The sequence below is a fragment of the Macrotis lagotis genome, chromosome 1, assembly GCF_037893015.1.
Source record: "Macrotis lagotis isolate mMagLag1 chromosome 1, bilby.v1.9.chrom.fasta, whole genome shotgun sequence".
Classification (NCBI taxonomy): domain Eukaryota; kingdom Metazoa; phylum Chordata; class Mammalia; order Peramelemorphia; family Peramelidae; genus Macrotis; species Macrotis lagotis.
Genome location: NC_133658.1, coordinates 87,467,595 through 87,487,730, shown reverse-complemented (window position 1 = coordinate 87,487,730; position 20,136 = coordinate 87,467,595). Strand labels below are relative to the sequence as shown.

Sequence of the window (20,136 nt, the reverse complement as noted above, 5' to 3'; positions counted from 1 at the left end):
ATTCTTCTTTATAGTGATTTCATTCATTCCTGGTAACTCAGTTCATCACCCCTGCATTGTTCTCATTTATTAGCTAATAATAATGATAACTAATATTTATTTATTGCTTTAAGGTTTGCAAAGTCTTATTCATATATTACTTCATTTGCTCTTCACACCAACAATATTAGGTAGATATTATTAATTTACAGATTAAGAAACTGTGGCTTGAGAGAAAGTTTGCCCAGGATTACATAGCTAGTATGTGGAAGCATTTTAATTTAGTTGCTTGCAAACAAGTTCAGCACTCTACCTATTTGTCACCATCTAGCTTCCTTTCACCAACTTGACTATATTATTGACCCATTTCAGTTTCATACTATAGCTATCCTTGAGTCTCCTGAACCATTGTGCTATCCCCAGTCATGCTTTGTCAGACTCCTACCCTGGTCTGCTCTCTCCACTGCCCAGGTTGCCTTCCCCATCCATACTTACCTACTGCTGTACAGAGACAAAGCTATCAACTGGATTCACTTCAAATCTTCATTGGGCTCTCACTGCTGCCCAGTAATCCTCTTCCCAGTAGATTCTAATCGTAACATCTGTTCCAAACTTCCTCCTTTTTCCTCAAGTCTCCCATAGTTGTTTCTCCATCCTCCTTCTTGGCATAGGATCTTCCCTGCTTCTTTACTGGGAAAAAAGCCGTGCCTCATGGCTCCATTATTTCCTCTACTCTACACACCAAAACTCATTTTTGTCATTCCTAAATTAAGACTGCAACAGTAATTGGACATAAAAACAAGATGGCCAGTTTCTACTGCTCATTTCAATTCCTTTATCTGTCCCAAATGAGTTCAAATTGAGAGAATATGTAGTAAGCCAATGAGAAAACCAAACCCACACACAAGGCTTAAGAGCTCAAATGAGGGGTGGCTATGTGGTGCAGTGGATAAAGCAGGAGCCCTGGAGTCAGGAGTACCTGGGTTCAAATCCGGTCTCAGACACTTAATATATAATTACTTAGCTGTGTAGCCTTGGGCAAGCCATTTAACCCCATTGTCCTAAAAAAAAAACTTAAAAAAAAAGAGTTCAAATGAGGGAAAAAAAAGTTCAAATGAGGAGCAGCTAGGTGGCACAGTGGCTAGAGCACCAGAACTGCAGTCAGGAGGACCCAAATTCAAATCCAGACTCAGACACTTGATGATTGCCTAGCTTAACCCCATTGCCTTGCAAAAAAAAAACTTAACTGAAATGTAATTTTTTAAACTTTTAAATAGGAAGATATTCCTTATCAATTATGAGGTTCTTGAGAGGATTTTATTGACAGTTATTGTATTAAAAAACATTTATTATCCAGTTCATGAAATGTAGTTAAGACACGAGTTAGCATATCAATGTACTTATCTTGGGCAGCTACTGCAGAACTATTTTCTCCTAGGCACAACAGAACTGAATAGGTGAAACTGGGCTGGGTCACCCTTGGCCAACTTCATAGCTTTCTCAATGATCCCACCTTTTAAATGCTAATATTCTTCCAATAGTGCTCTATGACTCTGAATCATTAAACACCATGATCTCCAAAGTTTCAAAATTACAGATGACCCAAAGTACAAGAGAAACGTGGTTTTGGTGTAAGTGAGATCGAGGATCTTAACCAAAAGATGTGTAATAGATAGCAATGACATGTTTAACCATGGGGGGAAAAAGATATGAACAGGTCCCCTAATGAGAGAAAAGGATAACAGAAGGACAGCTTAAGTGTTGTATTCATATAACAGAAGGACAGCTTAAGTGTTGTATTCATATTCATAAAGTATTAAAATAAAGGAAGACCTATAACTTTTGTTACAAATAAAAAATGAAAACTACACAAAATTCCATCTCCCACCTCATTGCCCTTATACTTGGGGTCCCCCAATATCTAGCACAAATGCTTTCCTTACCTTTGTCTTCTAGAATCCCCAAGATAATATCATATATGGAGGATTGCTTTGTAGAATTTTTTATTATGAACTTTACAAATTCCAAATAAAATGAACATCTGTATATACATTGAAGAGAAAAAGTAGATTATACATAAAACTATAAATATCTATTTACACCTTGCTTATCTTTTTGAATACATATTCAACACATGAATTCCAAAGCTGTCTTGATTGTCAGATTCTTTCTGGAATATATAGGGAGGATTTACAGAAAGACAAAGATAAGAATCACACAAGGTTTCCATAGGAAATTATTTGTATTGAACAAAAATGAGATCACTCATCCACTTAATCATTGAAGAGTAAGTATAATTTAGTAATGTGCTTTTTCTCTTGTATTTAAATGTAAAGCTAGAGATTATTTGAAGGGATTGATTCTATCTCCTTACCTCTTAGTCAAAGCATTGATTAAACACCTACTATGTGCTGGAGACTGTGATAATCTGGTCAAACTCCTCAGGGCTACTCTTAGCATGCTAAGGGGAGATGTAGCAGTCCTGTCCTGGGAAATCAACCTCACAATGGGAGTAAAGTTGCAAATTTTAAAATTGTATTATCCCCTATATACATGCATATGTATATATAGAAACAATTTTGAGACACAAAAGAACTTTTCAGTTCTTATTCTTTAATCTCCGGAATTTCACATACACATTATGAGGATGCATAAGCTCTCCTTTTCACAGGAGAAAAAAAAAGCATCAAGCTGATAACTGACTGTCCTAAGATCACACAGAAATTTTAAGAAATAGCTTTCCTATAAATCATGTGTATTAGAATGGGCTGCTGCAACTTTTTAAAATGTTTCTCCTATTTAACATTTTTTGTTCATTCATGCCTTTTAAGATAGATACATGTATTTTTGTATCAGAATTATTTCCAATATAGTACTTGAGCATATATTTTTCTCATTTCTAGTCTCTCCACTGTTGGTTAATTATTACAAATTTTCCCAGGGTTCTTTGAATTGCTCATATTTGTAATTTCTTATAGTGCAATATTCCCTTATATTCTTATGCCACAATTTGTTCAGTCATTCCTTAAGTGATAAGAACCTTACCAGGACTTATTTTAAACTCTCTCTAAAATTCTGAAAATAAAGTTGCAAGGGAGAACCGGATGGATGATTTTATTAGGTAACTCAAAGTACAGTAAGAAGCATATGAAACTTTTAACTGAAATACTTGGCCATAATTGATTATGATTATGATTTAGCATTAACTTGAACATTATTACTTCAGTTTAGAGACCTTCTACATCTGTAGTTTTAGTTTCAGCCCTGGTGCAGCTGTGTAATGAAAGGTACCAGTCCATTCCAATCCATGAATGTCAGTATATTCTCCCTTCCCTTCCACCCTAAAACAGTAAAAACGTCAGGAGGTTAACATGATGTACTCCGTTGAGAAGGATCTTTTTGCTACTTGATGATTAAAGCACAGCTGGGGTGACTGATGAACTCTGGACTTTAGACACATGTTTTTTCCCTGTCTCAAATTCTGATCTGATTATCAAAGTAGAAGGTGAACCCAGAGTTCCAGGAAGGATTTTATTCTAGTCAATCCCTTTCCCTCAGCATAATTTATGGGATCTAGACAAAGAGTTTTTGATGTGTTAACATCCTATCATTCTGCAATGTATGACTACAGCTCTGATTTAGTCATAAGGAAAGGATTTCAGTAAATGATCAAAAAATGGGACAAATCCTTGTAGGATTTCAAATGGCCGTCTTGGAATTTGGGTGAATGGAGGAGGCAAGAGCCAGTAGTTGAAGAACTAAGTTCTTCAGCTCTTTGGGGAAAGATAGGAGTTTCTCCCCCCTGCCCAAAGCCCTCCCCCCATCCCTGGCATGTACTATCCGAGCTATTCATCCAGGAAATAGCTCATCACAGTGCCAACTGGAGGAAGTTCAAGACACACTATTGATATAAAAATAAAGAGTGATGTATCTGTTTCTAGGAAGACTCATGCAATGGAGAGCTACAGAAAGAAGCAGACCCTTAGAACTCAAGTTTAGTGCTCTCTCGAGTCTGGAACTGGTAACCTGGCCATCTAAGGAGAGGGCAGGAATGGGCAGAGCAGAAAAAAATACTCAATTATTCCTTATCAAGTGGTAAAATTCTCTTGATAAAATTCATGGTAAAGTATAAACTCAATTTGTCCTAGACCTTCTGGTTCCTTTAACATGACATTTGAAGACAAAATTGAGTTATGCCCTTGGATTAGCTTTTGAAATGAGGCTTAGAAAGCTATGGGCAGAAATACCATCAGAGAGGGGCAGCTAGGTGGTGCAGTGGATAAAGCACCGGTCCTGGAGTCAGGAGTACCTGGGTTCAAATCCGGTCTCAAACACTTAATAATTACCTAGCTGTGTGGCCTTGGGCAAGCCACTTAACCCCATTTGCCTTGCAAAAAAAAAAACCTAAAAAAAATAAAAAGAAATAAAAAAAAAGAAATACCATCAGAGCTGAGTCAATCAGAAAAGAAGCCAGTGATACAGACTGTTTTCTGGGGGAAGCCTGCATAGCCATGTGATACTGGTTCTTCTCTAATTCCAGAAGAGGAGAGACCCCAGAAGCCCACTGGTGGAGACAATGAGAATAGCAAGGAGGTTCTCTGAGCCAGGAGCTATATGGGATGGGAACCGGTAGAAGTGGATAGGAAGTCCTGGGTGGAAGGAGCAAGTCTTTGGGATCTAAAGGGGGTAGTCTGTTGGACCACAAATCTCCTGTTGACCACAGGAAGAGCCCCAGACCAAGGGAGGAAGTGCTGGAACAAAGCAGCCCGAGTGGAGTTGAGAAGACTGCACCTGGAGAAGCAACCTCTTCTTTGGGAGGATCCAGGGGAAGGAACAGACTTTAGCAATGCTGGGGAGTCTTAACCATCTGTCAGTGCCTAGAGACAGTGGGGGTTTACCCAAGGGCTTCCCCTGGGCAGAGCCCTTGATGCCAGCAGAATAGGCTAACTCTTGAGTGCTGTGGGAGAGAGGTGTGGAAGCTTGCCACAGTGCTAAGAAAAGTGGTTTTAACCGTTTGTGGGTTTGTCCCTTCTTTTGTGGGCTTTGTCAAGTTGAATAGAATTTGCACTGTACTTAATGCATTCTTAGCTGGAGTGTTGCAAAGGACCTGAGTGACTTTTTCCTTTTGTCATGGTGACTGTCATGAGCCAGATAGTGATGCTCCCTGGGGAAATCCTGACATGGGAGCATGAGCCAAATAGAGATTTATATGAGAGCTGTTGCCAAGACTTAACCTGGTTCATGAAAAACAGTCCCTGGGCCATGGATTCACCTAAATATTTTTTTCATTACTGAAACATTTAATGGAATCTTCTTTTAAAAAATTTTAAAGATTGTTTCTACCAAAGTAGGTTTGAACCTCTGTCCAAAAGGTTGCTGTGAGATTGCATTCAAAGAGTTTGCCTTGTAGAACTCTAATCTTTTAAAATTTACTACTATTTTTCATATGGAAATATACACTTAGAAAGGTTTTTATAATTTAAAATCTTAACTTTTTTTGCTCACATCTTTTTTTTTTTAGGTTTTTGCAAGGCAAATAGGGTTAAGTTGCTTGCCCAAGGCCACACAGCTAGGTAATTATTAAGTGTATGAGACTGGATTTGAACCCAGGTACTCCTGACTCTAGGGCTAGTGCTTTATCCACTGTGCCGCCTAGCCGCCCCTGCTCACATCTTTTCAACAAATTTTTTAAAAATGCCATCATCTGCCAAAGTCATACCAAAGCCTGATGAAGTAAAATGGAAGCAATTATATGAAAAATTTGTAGAAACCCAAAAAAATCACTTTGACTTCAATTATCAGAATATTTTAAGAGAAAATAGTTTTTTTTTTTAATATGAATTACTCAGAAAGTTGCAAGCATCTTCTGCCTCATATTAGGTATACACATAGGCAGAATGAACAGAAAAGCTTGGCAGGGAACTGTTACTGAAAAGCTAAATATGACAAAACAAAATTATTAATCATATTCTATGATATATTTTATGTATTATCTATTATGCTGCTCTGCTCTCAAAAATAAGTGTTGCTAGGGGCAGCTAGGCAGCACAGTGGATAGAGCACTGGCCCCTGGAGTCAGGAGGACCTGAGTTCAAATGTGACCTCAGACACTTAATTACCTAGCTGTGTGACCTTGGGCAAGTCACCTTGCCTTGCAAAAAATCCACACCAAAAAAAAAGTGGTTTTACAAGTTCTTTTCATGTTGCTTTACAAAGCAAATCTGTCATCTGCCCAAGTATGCTAGTTTAACCAATTCGCTCCTGATTCCAATAGCTTTACTGGCACATTAGACATCTATTTTATCTCACTCTATTTCCATTAGAATAGGACAATCCCTCTGCAAATTGCCAATATATGGATCAAATGACCATGTACTTAAGAGATGGAAGAGATCATGAAGCTCACTGAGTCCAACTCCCTCATTTTACAGTTGAGGAAACTGAGGCCTAGAGATATTAAGTGATTTGTTCAGTCACCCAGCAAATAAGTGTCAGAGGTGTAATTTGAACATGGTTCTTCTTGATTCCAATTCCCACATTCTATGTCTATGTAGACATCTACTATAAGTTTTAAGTATTACATTAAGGATTCAGCACATTGTAGGACCAATACACAGATTTTTTTTAACTTTTTCATTATGTTCTCTTGATATTTATCTCATTTTAACTTCTGAATATCTCTAATAAATAGATGAAAAAATTAAGGCAAATAAAGTTTACTTTTCCTGCTCTCATGTAAGGAGTTAGGAGAGGCTGACCCTTTATTCCAGACTCATGCATCAATGCAAAAGAAAGGGAAAATTTGAAAAAAAGTCCTATAAGATCCATTATGTTTTCATAATGGATCTTATAGGACTTTTTTTTTCAAATTTTCTGTACTGAAGATGGAAGGCATAAACAAAGAAGAAATTGAATTTAAAATGTATTTCCTTTTGGAAACCCAAAGCACAATTCTGGTCTTGGGAATTTTTCTCTCAAATAAGACTAATATAATGCTTAGAAACCAAATTTATTTTAAAAGATTAAATTTTATGTAGGTGTGATATTTAAAAAAAACAAAAACAAACTCAATGAATTGAGGATTGGGCCTGGAATGTGGAAGACCTGAGTTCAAATTTGGTCTCAAACATTCACTAGATGTGTGACCCTAAGCAAGTTACTTAACTTGTTTGCTTTAATTCACCGGAGAAGGATGACAGTTGTGTCTTACTCTTTGTGACTGCCATTGGAGTTTTCTTGGCAAAGACACTGGAATGGTTTGCTAATAACTCTGAATGGAAAAAAACAGTAATAATCTAGTTAACTAGAGTATTTGATTTTTTTTAAATTTCACCTGTTTTCTACGAAATGTCCAGTGTATTTTGCTCCATTTGGGAATGTATATGTGCCTATTCCATGATACATGTTGTCCTTAAACTCTCCTTCATATACTGCTCCTGAAAAATGTTCAAGTCTTCCAATTCCATTCATCTATTTGGACAAAAAGGAAAATTAGTAACTCATTTTCATAGGGGATTCCCAGATTTTATATGAATATGAGGGAAACTGGTCAATGAGGGCCAGACCTTAAAGCTATAATATGTCCTGCCTGGTCTCAGTCCTTCAAGGAAGGGCTTTTAACTTTTTTTGTATTAGGGTCCTCTTTAACCAGATGGTGAAGTCTACAGATCCCTTCTCGGAACAATGTTTTCAGGTGTATAAAACACATAGAATTACAAAGGAAACCAATTATATTGAAATACAAATAAAATTTTTATTAAAAAAAAAAAACCCAACATATCCAAGGACCCAGATGAAGAGCCCCTGCCTTGAAGTCAATATAGATAACCCTTGCCTGATTTCTAAATGGCCTTACAGGTACTTTTTGTCTACTTCAATTGAAACCAAATGAGAAATTTGGGGAGCTTATTTCCAGCCAAATTTTTTATTTGGCTTCAGAACTGGAAAAACTGATGATTCAGAAGCCAATTCAGAACTGCATTAAAAAAGCTATAATCCAGGCCTTTCCCAATCTCTTTTCCTAGGAGGACAACTACATTTGCCAGGTGAGAGATCTGGCCTCATTCCTCAATCAGAATTCCACATGTCACTACTTCAGTTCCAAGACCAGTTTCCTGGTCTTAGGAATATATTAAAATGGGAATAGCCAAGTGACCTGCTGAGTTCCATCTGAGATCTTGCCTACAATCAGAGTCAACAGCAGTAACCACTGGAGTGGTGGTGGCTGACTTGCAAAAAGAGACAGATTGTGAGCTTTAGTGAAAGGAACAATGACTATGGAATTTATCAAGGCTCTGACCCTCAGAACCCACAGAGAAACTACACCTAGAGGAAATTTCCTAACTTCACATGGGAGACGAGCCTTCCAGAGCCAAGTCAATATGTTGTGGCCACATGTGCTTCTCAATAACACTGCATTTCAAGTGTGAATCTATAATTCCAACAGGACTTTGTAGATGCAAAGGTTTAAAGGAAATGTTCCACAGCAATTGTTTTGTATATACCATCACAGAAAACCCCTTTTCCAAAATCTAATGTTGTTTCAATTGGTTGAGTGATCAAGAGCATACAAAAGGGGAAAATTCCACAAGCTACCAAAATTACTGGATCTAACTCCAAAGCAGTAAATAGCAGCTGCTCTTTGCAGTATAGATTGGAGGAATGCCTCAAGAAGGGGTGCTAACTACATATACAGATACAAATCTGTCATTCACCCAAGAGTACTAGTTTCATCTAGTTTGCTCTTAATTTCAGTAAGTTTATATTAGATCATTTTAGATCTATTTTACCTCTCCCAAAAATAGGACAACCCCTTTCCCAACGACCTTCATATGTGCCTAGCCACATACTATTAAGTTGTCTTTAGGCTTTAGATATCACATGCAGATTCCACAAAGTAGGATTATTTCTCCATTCTGACTACTATTCTAATAATAGCATACTGATTAAAAGTGAAAAGAACTTGCATACTTTGTCATCTTTCCAGGCCCCTATATAGGTTATTCCATTGGGGGTGATATGAACCCCTGCTCCATTTCTCTCAAAGACTCCAGGAGATATTCTTGTACAGTCACCCTCTAAAACAAGAAAGAAATATCCAAGATTGAATGTAAAAGTGAAATCTGTTTTGGCAGAATGTACTTGTTGTACTTTAATGAACTTTTTCTTATAACCTTCTGTCCCATGGATCTGAGATGACTGAAGTGATCTGAGGCTCATGAAGTCAGTGTCAGAACCTAAGGCTCAAAGTCAAAAAACACCATACTCTCTTCACCTAAGTGTTTTCCATTTGGGTATGTCCTTTTTAATGGCAAAAATACTTTAAACTTTCACATGATATTAGCTGCATAATAATAATAATTAATAATAATAATAATATAATGGCACTTATATACTGCTTTAAGGTTTACAAGGCACTTTTCAAATATGAACTCATTTGATACTTCAAATAATCCTATGAAATAGCAGCTATTACTATTCACGATTTACAGATAAGGCAGATAAGGCACAATGATACTAATTTGCCCAGTCACACTCAATTAAATTATTTGACAGTATTCAAACTTTTCTTACTTCAAGTCTTTGCTCTATTCACTATGCCAATAAATGATAAAATGATAACTCTGTTGCAAATAGGGATTTATGGACCATTTGTAAAAACTCAACTCCCAAGCTTGGGAACTACTTACTTTACCCTAAAAACAAACAAAATGCTTTGTCTACTTTGACTTCTGTACTTTATGTTCCAAAAGGCTAGCTCGTTGGTGATTAATTTGGGAATTAACTGGAATCCATTATGCTTAAGAATTAGCATGTTTTAATAGAAGTCTTATGAAAAATGTAGCTGTTTTTATTTAATTTTTACTTACATAAAAAGTAATTTAAATAAATTCTTACCATATTTGTCTCCATTTGGAAATATAAAGCATATTTTATATACTTCTGGGTCTGTTTTTAGAAAGAATAAACGTTATTGAAGATTTATCATATCACAACCAGCAGAAACCAAATCAATATATCTTATTAATATATCAGAATGACTTGAAGTTTCTTTAGTATCTACTTAGTGTAAGGGAAATAATGCAACAAATTCACCTAGGTTCCAGTCATTCATCAAGCTATTTCAAGTCTCTTGCCTTCTGATTACCTAACTACATAATTTCAGTGCTCCCCTTGGGATCTACCCCCAAACCACCTACAAAGTGACCTAGGTTGAGTCTGTTAGTAGTAGATGGGCGGGTATACATTGGATTATTCTGTGCCCACCTTCCTTTGTCCCATTTGACTGGCTGTCGAGCCGCAAGGGCCTAATTTCTTTTTTTTTAAATTTTTTTAGTTTTTGCAAGGCAATGAGGTTAAGTGGCTTGCCCAAGGCCACACAGCTAGGTCATTATTAAGTGTCTGAGACCGGATTTGAACCCAGGTCCTCCTGACTCCAAGGCCGGTGCTCTATCCACTGTGCCACCTAGCCGCCCCTAATCATTTTTTTAAAAAAGTTCCAAATTTTCTTGACCCCAAACACCCTTCCCCGGGCTGGGCTCCAGCTATCCGCCCGCCGTCACAGTCTAGCACAAGGGTTCAAATTCCATCTCTGGGGACCTCGACCGGTTGGTTCTGCTCCCCGGGCCTCAGTGTCCCCCTTTGGAAATGAGGAGGGGGCGCTACTTTCCGACCCACGTCGGGGCACTTCCTCGCTGGGGACCGACCCCCGGGCCCCCCGGGATGTGGCGGCGGCGGCTGCAGGGCCCACGGGCGACCGAGGCCGTGGATGTGTCCGGACGTGGCCGCCGAGGCGGGAGGGCAATGGCATCCGGAGGAGGGAAGGTCCCCCGTCCAGTCCGCCCGCCTTGATTTAACAACTGGGGACACCGCGGCCAGAAAGGGGGGAAGGTCGGAGCTAGGGGCGGCCCCCACGGCCACCTTTAAGCTCTTGTGCGGACGCGGCGTTCATTTTCAGGAGGGCGCTCGGCGGCGGCGATGGCGGGCGACCGAGCTCGCCGCCGCTCCTACTGGCCGCCCTCCCGGCGGAAGTCCCGCCCGGACGCGAGCCGCGGTCGTCAGGGAGACGCCTTCTTCCCCTTGTTCTGACCCGGAAGTGGAAGCCGGGCGCGGCGGCCAATCAGGAGGCGGCGGGGCGGTGAGAGGTTCGAGGCCGCGCCGCCCCGGGAGAGCGGCCCATCCGAGGCCTAGCCGAGGCCGCTCCTCGCCCTGGACTGCTTCGGGGATCGGGTCGTCGACCTCCGCCCACCCCCGGGTCGAGGTAGGAGCCCCGGGAGGCGCAAGCCCGCCGGGTCGGGGCCCGGGCTGGGGCGGGCCTCGGCGCCGCGGGGGAGGGGCGGGGGGCGCCTTTGTGCCTCCGATGCCCCGCAGCCCCCCGCCACGGCGAAGCGGCCTGGCCGCCGTGGGGGGACCCCGGTGAGGGCCGAGTCTGGCGCCCGCAGGACGCCCCGCTCCTGACGAGCTCACTTTGGGGAGGGACGTGAGCCATTCCTGCACCTCGTGGTGGTGCAAGCACGAATTCGGGGGGGGAAGTCAGCGCATGAAAGCACAGGGAGCATGCTCTCCGGCTGGTTGGGTGGTTTTAGATGAAACAGCACCGATTTGGAGCTGGGCATTCCAGCAGTAGGGGTGGCCCAGCCGCAGCCATGCCCCGGGGTGAGAGGTTCAGGCTCCTGCCCCCCACTCCCCGCCACAGGATGACTCGGGGCATCTCAAAAGGCCAAACTGTGGACTTCCCCGTGCAGATGCTGCCCCGGGCCGCTGATGCGAGGCTCTCCAAGCCGAAGGAGGGCCGGGGTTGCTGGGGGGACTTCAGACAAATCACCCAGATCTTGAAAAAGCAGTGCCCTCAGTACCTGCCATCACACAGTGGAGACCCTGGCTCATGAGCTCTGAGATGCTGGGCAAGCCACTTCACTTCCCCCAGCCTCAGTGTCCTCATCTGCAAAATATTGGAGTTTGACCTAATTTGACTTCAAAGAACGCCAACGTTTCTGAGTCTATATCTTTGGATCCTGTGATAAGTTCACATCTACATTTAAAATGTTTGGAACCAGTGGTCCGGAAGTATACAGACCAGTGTTGCCATAACACTCTGCAACTGATAATATGGAAGGAGATCATTGAAAGATCTTCCGCCCCTTATGTTAACTTTAGCCACAGGAACGGGGGTGGGGGAGGAGGGAGGGGAATAAGTACAGTGCTACTTTTGTGACATTTGATTCTCTCCACAGTCCTGGGAAGTGGGTTCTATTATTATTCCCATTTTACACTTGAGGGAACAGAGGCAAACTGGTTAAATGATTCACCAAAGTCACATGGCTAGGATGAGACTGAGGCCACATTTGAACTCAGATTTTCCTGACTTTCAGTATTCTATCCATTACACAACTAACTTGCTTAGCAGCAGTTCATGTACCACAGGAATGGAATTCCACAAAGTTGATAAATCTACAGGCCTTCCCACCAATCTTATTCCTCAGGCTTATGATTTTATCAAAATTTATGGTCAGTGCAAGCTGTCTATTAAGATAGAATTTGATAGTGAACTCAATTGATGTGCTGGCTGAATAAGAACAAAAACTGGTGTTATATTATCTATGGTTGACATACTCAAATGAGATCTCAGTTTAGTCCTATGATCCATTTTGTCATATTCCTTGTCCATATTATTATATAGCATTTGTTTACTTTACTTAATGCTTTTTTTATGTTTAAATACAGATGGACAGCAGAGGGATTCTTGAGGTATAGAGCTGATAAGTCAGTTTTAGAAACCTTTGTTTTAATCAGTTTTTGAACAGAAAAATGAATTTTGGGGAATTATCAAATTGTCTACAAAAATCTATATTCCATTGCTGTGTGCTTGTTGCTTTGAAGTTCTTTTTACCCTTACCTTTGTGTAATTAGAATATATCTATTTCTTCAAAGGAATTTTATTCCATCTTCATGTTGTAAATTGGAACCAAAATCTCTTGTAATAGGAATTTTTATTTAGGTTTGTAGGTTATTGCTCCAAAGCAGAAAAGTGATCTGAAGTCTTAAATCTGAGTGACTCTATTTTTCTTTAAGTGTTAACATTTTTAAACTTTGAGATTAGGAATATGATGGGTGTAAATATGGTAAAGAAGGCAGATGAGAGTGTATTTTTTGTTCGTAGAGTATGATTTTGTTACTGTCAGTAGACCTTAAACAGTGAGATGGCTGTCTTGAAGTTCAGACTTTTTAAGATAATATTCTAACTTATTTCTAGTTTGGGGAGAATGTCTACTGTACATGTCTTTCATATAATAAGTATATTTATGAAAAGGTATGAGGAATGAATTGCAAATTCTTTGGGGATAGGGAACTTCCTTCTATTAGTGCGGTGTGACTGTATAACTTTCCTCCTTCCCTTTAAATCCAGGTCATTCGAATGTCTTGGCATTTTCTCTCCTTGCCTTAGCTGTCTTGAATATCAAGTACCCTAGGGTTACCCAGCCAGTATATGTCAGAATAAGATTTGGACATCATCACTTATATCCACTAAGCCATGTTGTTGCTCAGTTTCTTATATGTTATATGAAAATTTAAGTTTGTCCTTCTAATTTTTAAAGATATTTTAGGGTAGCTTTCTAATTAGGAATCATTTGGGAATCCTATTTCAGGTTTTAGTAAAACAGTGTGTCCATGTAATTTGACCATACGGATTATGGATAAATGCTTACAATAAGAAACCTTGAAATAATACTTGTTTTCTCCTTTTAGGTAAACATGAGCTCTTCTGTGAGAAGAAAAGGAAAACCAAACAAAGGAGGTGGAAGAGGTGGTGGAAAAGGTGGAGGAGGAGGACGAGGTGGCAAGAGTCACTTTAATAAATCTCAAACTAGCGGCAGCAGAAAAGGCTCAAGTAAAATTTGGGATGATGGAGATGATTTTTGTATCTTCAGTGAATCAAGAATTTCATCCAGGTCTTTATCCTTTTGGAGTTTTAAATCTGGGAACAATGCATGAGTTGCATGAGTATGATTTATCTAAAGTACAGATGCCTAAGAGAATGTCAACAAGTACTGCTAAATTAATGTATTCTTAAATTTATATAAATTCAGAACCACTTCAGTCTAAGATTCAACTTCCATACATTTGTTAGAATGTAAGCTCTTTGAGAGCAGGGACTGTTTTATTTTTGTTCCTATTTTATCCCTGTGTCCCATTAGATGTCATCATTTCCCTTCCTGCCCCTGTTCCCTCTATTCCCTCTCCTTAATCCCCTTACAGTTCTTGGCGCACTCTAGTTGCTTAATAAATACGTATTAATTGATTGGTTGAAGCATAAACTCGTAGTTATCCTTTCTTGCAAAACGGTGCTTGGGTGCTGGTAAATTGAAATGCTATGTTCTGGGAACTATGTTCAGTACATTTCTGAGACAGGCTAGTTGGTAAACAGGTTTGAAGGTTTGAGGTTTTATCATTTTTGTTGAATTCAATAAATATTTCAACAGATGGCTTATTAAGCTCCTTTTAAGTATTCAGGCTACCAAAAAAAAAAAAGAAGAACCCTCAAGTCATAAAACTTAATAGAAGGGATGAGATACATTCACAAACAGCTCTCATTACTAAAACAAACAAAAGATCCAAAGTGCTGTGAGAAATTTAAGGATAAAGAGATCACTTCTGCTTCATTGAAAGACCTTTTGTCTTACCTCTTCTCCTTCACCCTCAGTTAATTCATCTGAATGCCAGATCAATCCCTTTTTTGCTGACTATCCAGTTACTCCTCCCCCAATGAGCCTCTTCCCAGTGTTCCAACCTTAGTCTGCCACCACCTAAAGGCAGGGAAGAAAGTGAAAGCATCTTGCCTAACTCTCCTGAGCCCTGACCAATTGTTAGTGGTTCCACCATTTTCTTTTTAGGTTTTTGCAAGGCAAATTGGTTTAAGTGGCTTGCCCAATGCCACACAGCTAGGTAATTATTAAGTGTCTGAGGTCGGATTTGAACTCGGGTACTTCTGACTCCAGGGCCGGGACTCTATCTACTTGGCCACCTAGCCGTCCTTGTTCCACCATTTCTTAACCTCATTAGTAAAGCTTTCCTATGGCCGATATCATTGATTAATGAAAGGTTAAGACAGTTTTCTTAGAAATCCAAATTCACTTCACCTACCTATGATCTTGCATTTTTTTCAGTCAGTGCTTAGGCTGTCAGATCAGGAAGAGGAACCTAGAGAAGTTGAACTTTCTAGAGGAATGAACTAATCAATTAGTCTTTTGTGATTTTTTTTATTTAAGAATTATTTTGTGCCAGATTATTTCATAAATCATTTATTTTTCTGAATTTGACAGGGGAGGGGCAGTTATATTTATTCTTTCATGTGATAGAGAAGCACTGACCCTATGAAACCATCTTCCAAGAAATTTCAAGGAATCCTTCCCCTATTAGCCATCTTTGTTCTGTTCTAATTCTTCTGGCAAAGAAACAAGCAAAATTATTATTGATTAGTTCTACCTTCTCATCTGTTATCATCATCCCATCTGTTCTAAAAGGAATCCTATCCCTTCTTTAATTTTACTTTTTCCCCTCAATAGAACTAAAAGAATTATTTTTGTTGCTCTTAGATTTCCTTGCCTATGTCAGCTTATTTGAATGTACAGGACTATAATATGTTTTTGTATTTCACTCTTGTTCACCTGTCTTTGCTTCTATCTTCTGTATATACCATATCACTATTTAGTCTCATTGATAACTTCCCTTTTCATCCATAGCACTCTCTAAACAATTTCCCTTTTTCTTCCTCAACAGAAGGTTTTTTCCATTTGTGCCTTCAAAATTCATTCATCTCTTTCTAGACTCACATCTGCTCTAAAATAGTAGGCCAGAGTATCCTACATATCTTTTCTATGAACCATTAGAAATTGGCTCTGCTAACAGTATATCTCTGATGCCTTTTTTTAATCTCCTATTGATTCTCACTGCCACCACCTGGTTATAGTTCTTTTCACCATTTATCTGGATTCTCATAATAGCTTTCTAACATTTTTCTGTCTGAAACTTACCCTTCCTCCAATCCATACCAGATTTCTGCCAGAATAGTCCTGAAATCATAGCTTCCCACAGCTCAAAGGCATCAGTGGCCTGAGAGGTAGCCTGTTGTAGTGAACACAACACTGAACTTAGAGGCAGAAGTCCTAGATTCAGACAATTTCAGTTCTAATAGACAAATCACTGCTTCTCTGAGGTTGTTTCTTCACTGCTAAAATGGAAATGATGATACTCTTTAAGAGTTATTGTTTGGGAAACACATTGTAAACTTTTTTTAATATAAATATTTTCTTTGTTTTTCCAATTATGTACAATAGTAGTTTCTACCTATCATTTTTTATAAGGTTTTAAATTTTACAATCTTTTCCCTCTCCCCCCTCCTCCCCAATCTGATAATCTTTACATTGTTTCCATGCTATGCATTGATCAAAATTGAATGTATTGAGAGGGGGAAAAAATATCTTCAAAATTACGTAGTGCAAAAGACAACTTTTTTTTTTAATTGAAGGTAATAATCTTTGGTCTTTGTTTAAATTCCACAGTTCTTTCTCTGGGTACTAATGGTATTCTCCATCACAGATACCCTAAATTTGCCCCGATTATTGCATGGATGGAATGAGCAAGTCCATTAACACTTTATAAACTTTAAGAACAGTAGGAAAATGCATCATTATAAATATTTAAGTGACTTATAAAATGAAGTTCAAAACCTTCATCATTTCACATTATCTTTCCATATCTATGTTCCACTATTGCCCTATGTATAATTTATACCATAAGCAAACTGGTCCTAGAAATATTTTCTGTTTTCCTACCTCTATACCTTTGTTTATATTCTATCTTCTGCCTGAAATATTCTCCCTCTACACTATCTTTTATTAAAATCCAACCCTTTTTTCAAGAGTCAGTTTTAGTGACATTTGATAGTCTTTTTAGTCACTGCAGTAGTGATTTCCTCCTCTACGCCCTTAAAATATTTTAGTTGTATTTCTTTTATGAAACTTTTGTTCTCTGTTTTACAGTTATTTATGTATTTGCTTTTTTCCCTTTTTTCCCCCTTCATTTGGATTGCAAGTTCCTTGAGGGCAGAGACTGTCTTTTATATCCTACAGTGCCTAAGGATACATAAGCCCATTGACAAATAAGAAGAAACTATTGTTTTCAGATGTGCCACCAATGATGGTCTGATGATTTGTGTTCAGCTCTGCCTCACAAACCCAATTCGTGAGCAAGTCAAGAAATCACCCTTATGTCATTGATTGTCTTTGAGAACAAAGGATGACCATCTTACTTCCAAAGCGTTGGATCTTGGAGCAAGTCATTGTTGTGTTCTTGTCAGGTTTTTTTAAAGCAGTGTCCTAAGCTGGTAGATGTTCCAGGGACCTGGAAGATAGATCTTTTCCCATTTCTTTATTTAGTCAGCTTTAGTAAGCTGCTTGATGATTCATTTAATGTAAAGTGTGGCAGGTAGCTCCAAGGAATAGTTAACCTTGGATCATGACTAAATGTAGAATTTTGGTCTGATTTCTTTTTTAGGTCTAGCAGCAGCACTAACAAGGGAGGAGCACAACCAAAACGGAGGCCTGAAGCCAGAGTGCCCTTACAAACTCTGCATATGACTTCTGAGAATCAGGAGAAAGTCAAAGCTCTTCTTCGAGAACTCCAAGGACAGGAGCCGGAGGCTGGATTTGAGTTAGTTGTTTTATTTGAGTTAGTTGTTTTATCTAAGTATGCCAGGTCCTTGTAGACTTTTCAGTTCTTCCTTCTCATCCACTACTTTTATTGTGGCAGTAATTGTTTCTGTCTCCCTCTTTGAAAAGAAAGTTGTGGTGGGAACAAGTAAGTTTGATCTTTAAATAAGAACATTTGAATCCCTGAATATTAATACAGGATCACAGGAATCATAGAAATAGAACTTCAAGAAACCATCACAGTCATCCATTCCCCATCCCCCTGTTTCACAGTGAAGAAACTGAGCCCCAGTAAATGTCTTACAATCACTTAGGTGAAAAAGATCCTGGGAATCTTCTGACTTCCTGTGCAATGGGTTTTCCATCATATCATCTTTTTTCCTATAACATAATGATCTTCCTGACACCATAGGCTTTTACTGTAACCTTGGTTATATTCCAGCTTTTTTTGATGCCATAAGACTCCCAACTTCAGATAGAGCAGTTGTTCATTTCTTGTCCCAAGAATTAATGTATAGTTAATTTTGAACAGCTCCTTTTAATTCTCATTCAGACATTTCTGTCTGTTCCAAATTAAAGGGAGGGAGCTTTTTTGAGTCAATAAGTCTTTCAGTGGTTATAGAAGAATGGAAAGGAATAGATTGGGTAGCTAAATTATTTTTTTAGTCATACCAAAATGACAAGTCAATTAAGGCTTTATTGACTATGGACTGGTCATGGTTTATGTCCTAAGGATTCTTGAACTAGAAACCTGATTAGATTCCTCTTTAGAATAAATTAAATTATATGTCAAAATATATTAATTTAAATTATATTATTATTTCATTAATATATTAATGCCTTTTTTGTCAGAGGAGGTGCTTCTGGGGAAGAAGAAGAGGCTGATTATTGTGATGATGAGCAGTATTGGTCTACCAGTCAGGAGACTTCCCTTGTTTGTGACCATGCCCCTGTGGAACATGCTGGCCCTGCACTTGTGAAGCCTCGCATTCCTGAATATGAGGTATCTCCATTTGCAGTCCAGAAACTCTCCAGGTACGTTTTTGTGCTTGAGTGCCGGCGTTCCCTGTTCCCTTCCTCTCGCTGGGTATGTTTGTGTCCTCCCTCTACTCTCTTTGTCCCTCCCTTACATATGCAAGTGGAGAGCTAGTTCATAGCCAGGACAACTCCTTTGATCTTGGGTTATGTTGAGAAGCCTGAGAGTCCTGCCTCTAGAGTCTTACCTCTGGAAGATTCTGTTCCATTCTGGGCATATTTGTGGGTTTATCTATTTATTTATTTGTTTGTTTATTTGTTTATTTATTTATTCATCCATTTATTTATTTATTTATTTTTGGGAGGACATTGATAAACTAGGGAGTGTACAGAGGAGGGAACCAGAAAAGTAGAGTTAGATTTGACTATAAATTTCAGGCAATCTTTTAGTCAGTCAGCAAATGCTAAACCCTTACTATATGTCAGATGCTATGGCAGGCACTCAGGATACAAGTAAAAGAATGAAACAATCTTACCTTCACAATGGTTCTTATACCCCAATGGGGGAGACAAGCATTTCTTCAACTCATTAATTTATGTACAAAGATAACTACAAGGTGAACATATACAAAGTATTAAGCAATGGGTGGTTTGGGGGATCATTAAAGTTTTACCCTTGAGTGTATAGTTTGCTTGTGGGTCTGTCCAGTTTTGTCACATATACCCTAGTTCCAGTGACTTTCTGTCTCTTTCAGAATCAAATACAAAATGCTTTGTTTGGCACTCCAAGCCCTTCCTAACCTCACCCCCTCCTACCTTTATTTCCATTCTTCCATGAACAAGACACCTGAACTCTCAGCTCTGGGCATTTCTCTGATGGCTTTCCCTGCCTGGAACTCTCCCTCTTCAGCCTCACTTGCAGACCTAACCACTAAAACCCCACCTTCTATGGGAAGCCTTCCCAGCCTTTCCAAATTTGAGTACCTTCCCTCTGTTAATTCCCACTTATCCTAGATAGAACTTGCCTTATATAGATTTAGATATGTGTTGTCTCCTCATTCAACTGTAAGGTCCTTAGGGGCAGGGACTGTCTTTTGCCTCTTTTTGTATCTTCAGTGCTTAGCACGGGGTCTGTCACATCATAGGTAGTTAATACATGATCATTGACTGATTGGTCCATGGTCTTGATGTTAAAGAAGATGTGGAATTGTGTGAGGCTGATGTGGAGAGGCTGTGTGACCTGGGCATGGGGTCAGGGAGAGGCAGAGAAGAGGTTCTTGCTCAGTCAATAGCCATGTAACACTGTTAGGACTGTTCGGTAAAAGAATAGAGCCTCCTTCTGGCCAGAATCCTTCTGACACCTGCTGGAAGTTAGATTTACTTGGAAAGTTAAAGATAATTTCTCAAAAGGAAAGGAGGAGAGGGGAGGGAGTAAATATTTACATAGCACCATGGGTGTCCAACACTGTGCTAA

General features: G+C 39.3%; 2 protein-coding genes across 12 annotated transcripts in view; one reads left to right on the top strand and one right to left on the bottom strand.

Moving 5' to 3' along the window:
* The window catches only part of DHX57 (DExH-box helicase 57), a 79,848-nt gene that overhangs the window by 9,331 nt on the left and 50,381 nt on the right, over positions 1-20,136 (top strand). For 8 of the 9 annotated variants that reach the window (XR_012472014.1, XR_012472012.1, XR_012472013.1 and 5 more), the window contains exons 1-4: positions 11,075-11,239; positions 13,726-13,928; positions 17,533-17,688; positions 18,540-18,722. Coding sequence is in view for 2 of the 9 variants with exons in the window: in XM_074204113.1 (XP_074060214.1) it covers positions 13,732-13,928; positions 17,533-17,688; positions 18,540-18,722 (536 nt within the window). In the remaining 7 variants the exon portion in view is untranslated. Of the gene's footprint in view, positions 1-11,074; positions 11,240-13,725; positions 13,929-17,532; positions 17,689-18,539; positions 18,723-20,136 lie in introns of those variants that run through there. The other variant, XM_074204119.1, reaches the window with a different exon arrangement.
* MORN2 (MORN repeat containing 2) lies at positions 1,948-11,058 on the bottom strand. Of its 3 annotated transcripts, none has more exons than XM_074204248.1 (5): positions 10,657-10,888; positions 9,877-9,927; positions 8,950-9,056; positions 7,313-7,449; positions 1,948-2,149 (listed from the first exon to the last, which is right to left on the bottom strand). In XM_074204248.1, exons 1-5 carry the CDS (start codon positions 10,787-10,789, stop codon positions 2,107-2,109), a joined length of 471 nt encoding a protein of 156 aa, XP_074060349.1. In that variant the 5' UTR covers positions 10,790-10,888; the 3' UTR covers positions 1,948-2,106. The 3 variants fall into 3 exon arrangements, with proteins under 3 accessions (XP_074060349.1, XP_074060358.1, XP_074060345.1); XM_074204257.1 differs by lacking the exons at positions 1,948-2,149; positions 10,657-10,888 and adding exons at positions 3,078-3,320; positions 10,900-11,058; XM_074204244.1 differs by lacking the exon at positions 1,948-2,149 and adding an exon at positions 3,078-3,320.

Excerpts from the sequence above, each read along its gene's own strand:
- MORN2 (XM_074204244.1), bottom strand. The coding sequence starts at position 10,789 with ATGCCATTGCCCTCCCGCCTCGGCGGCCACGTCCGGACACATCCACGG. Across the intron at positions 9,057-9,876 it reads TCCAAATGGAGACAAATATG|AGGGTGACTGTACAAGAATA; the intron begins GTAAGAATTTAT and ends TTCTTGTTTTAG. Across the intron at positions 3,321-7,312 it reads GGACATTTCGTAGAAAACAG|GGTGGAAGGGAAGGGAGAAT; the intron begins GTGAAATTTAAA and ends TTACTGTTTTAG.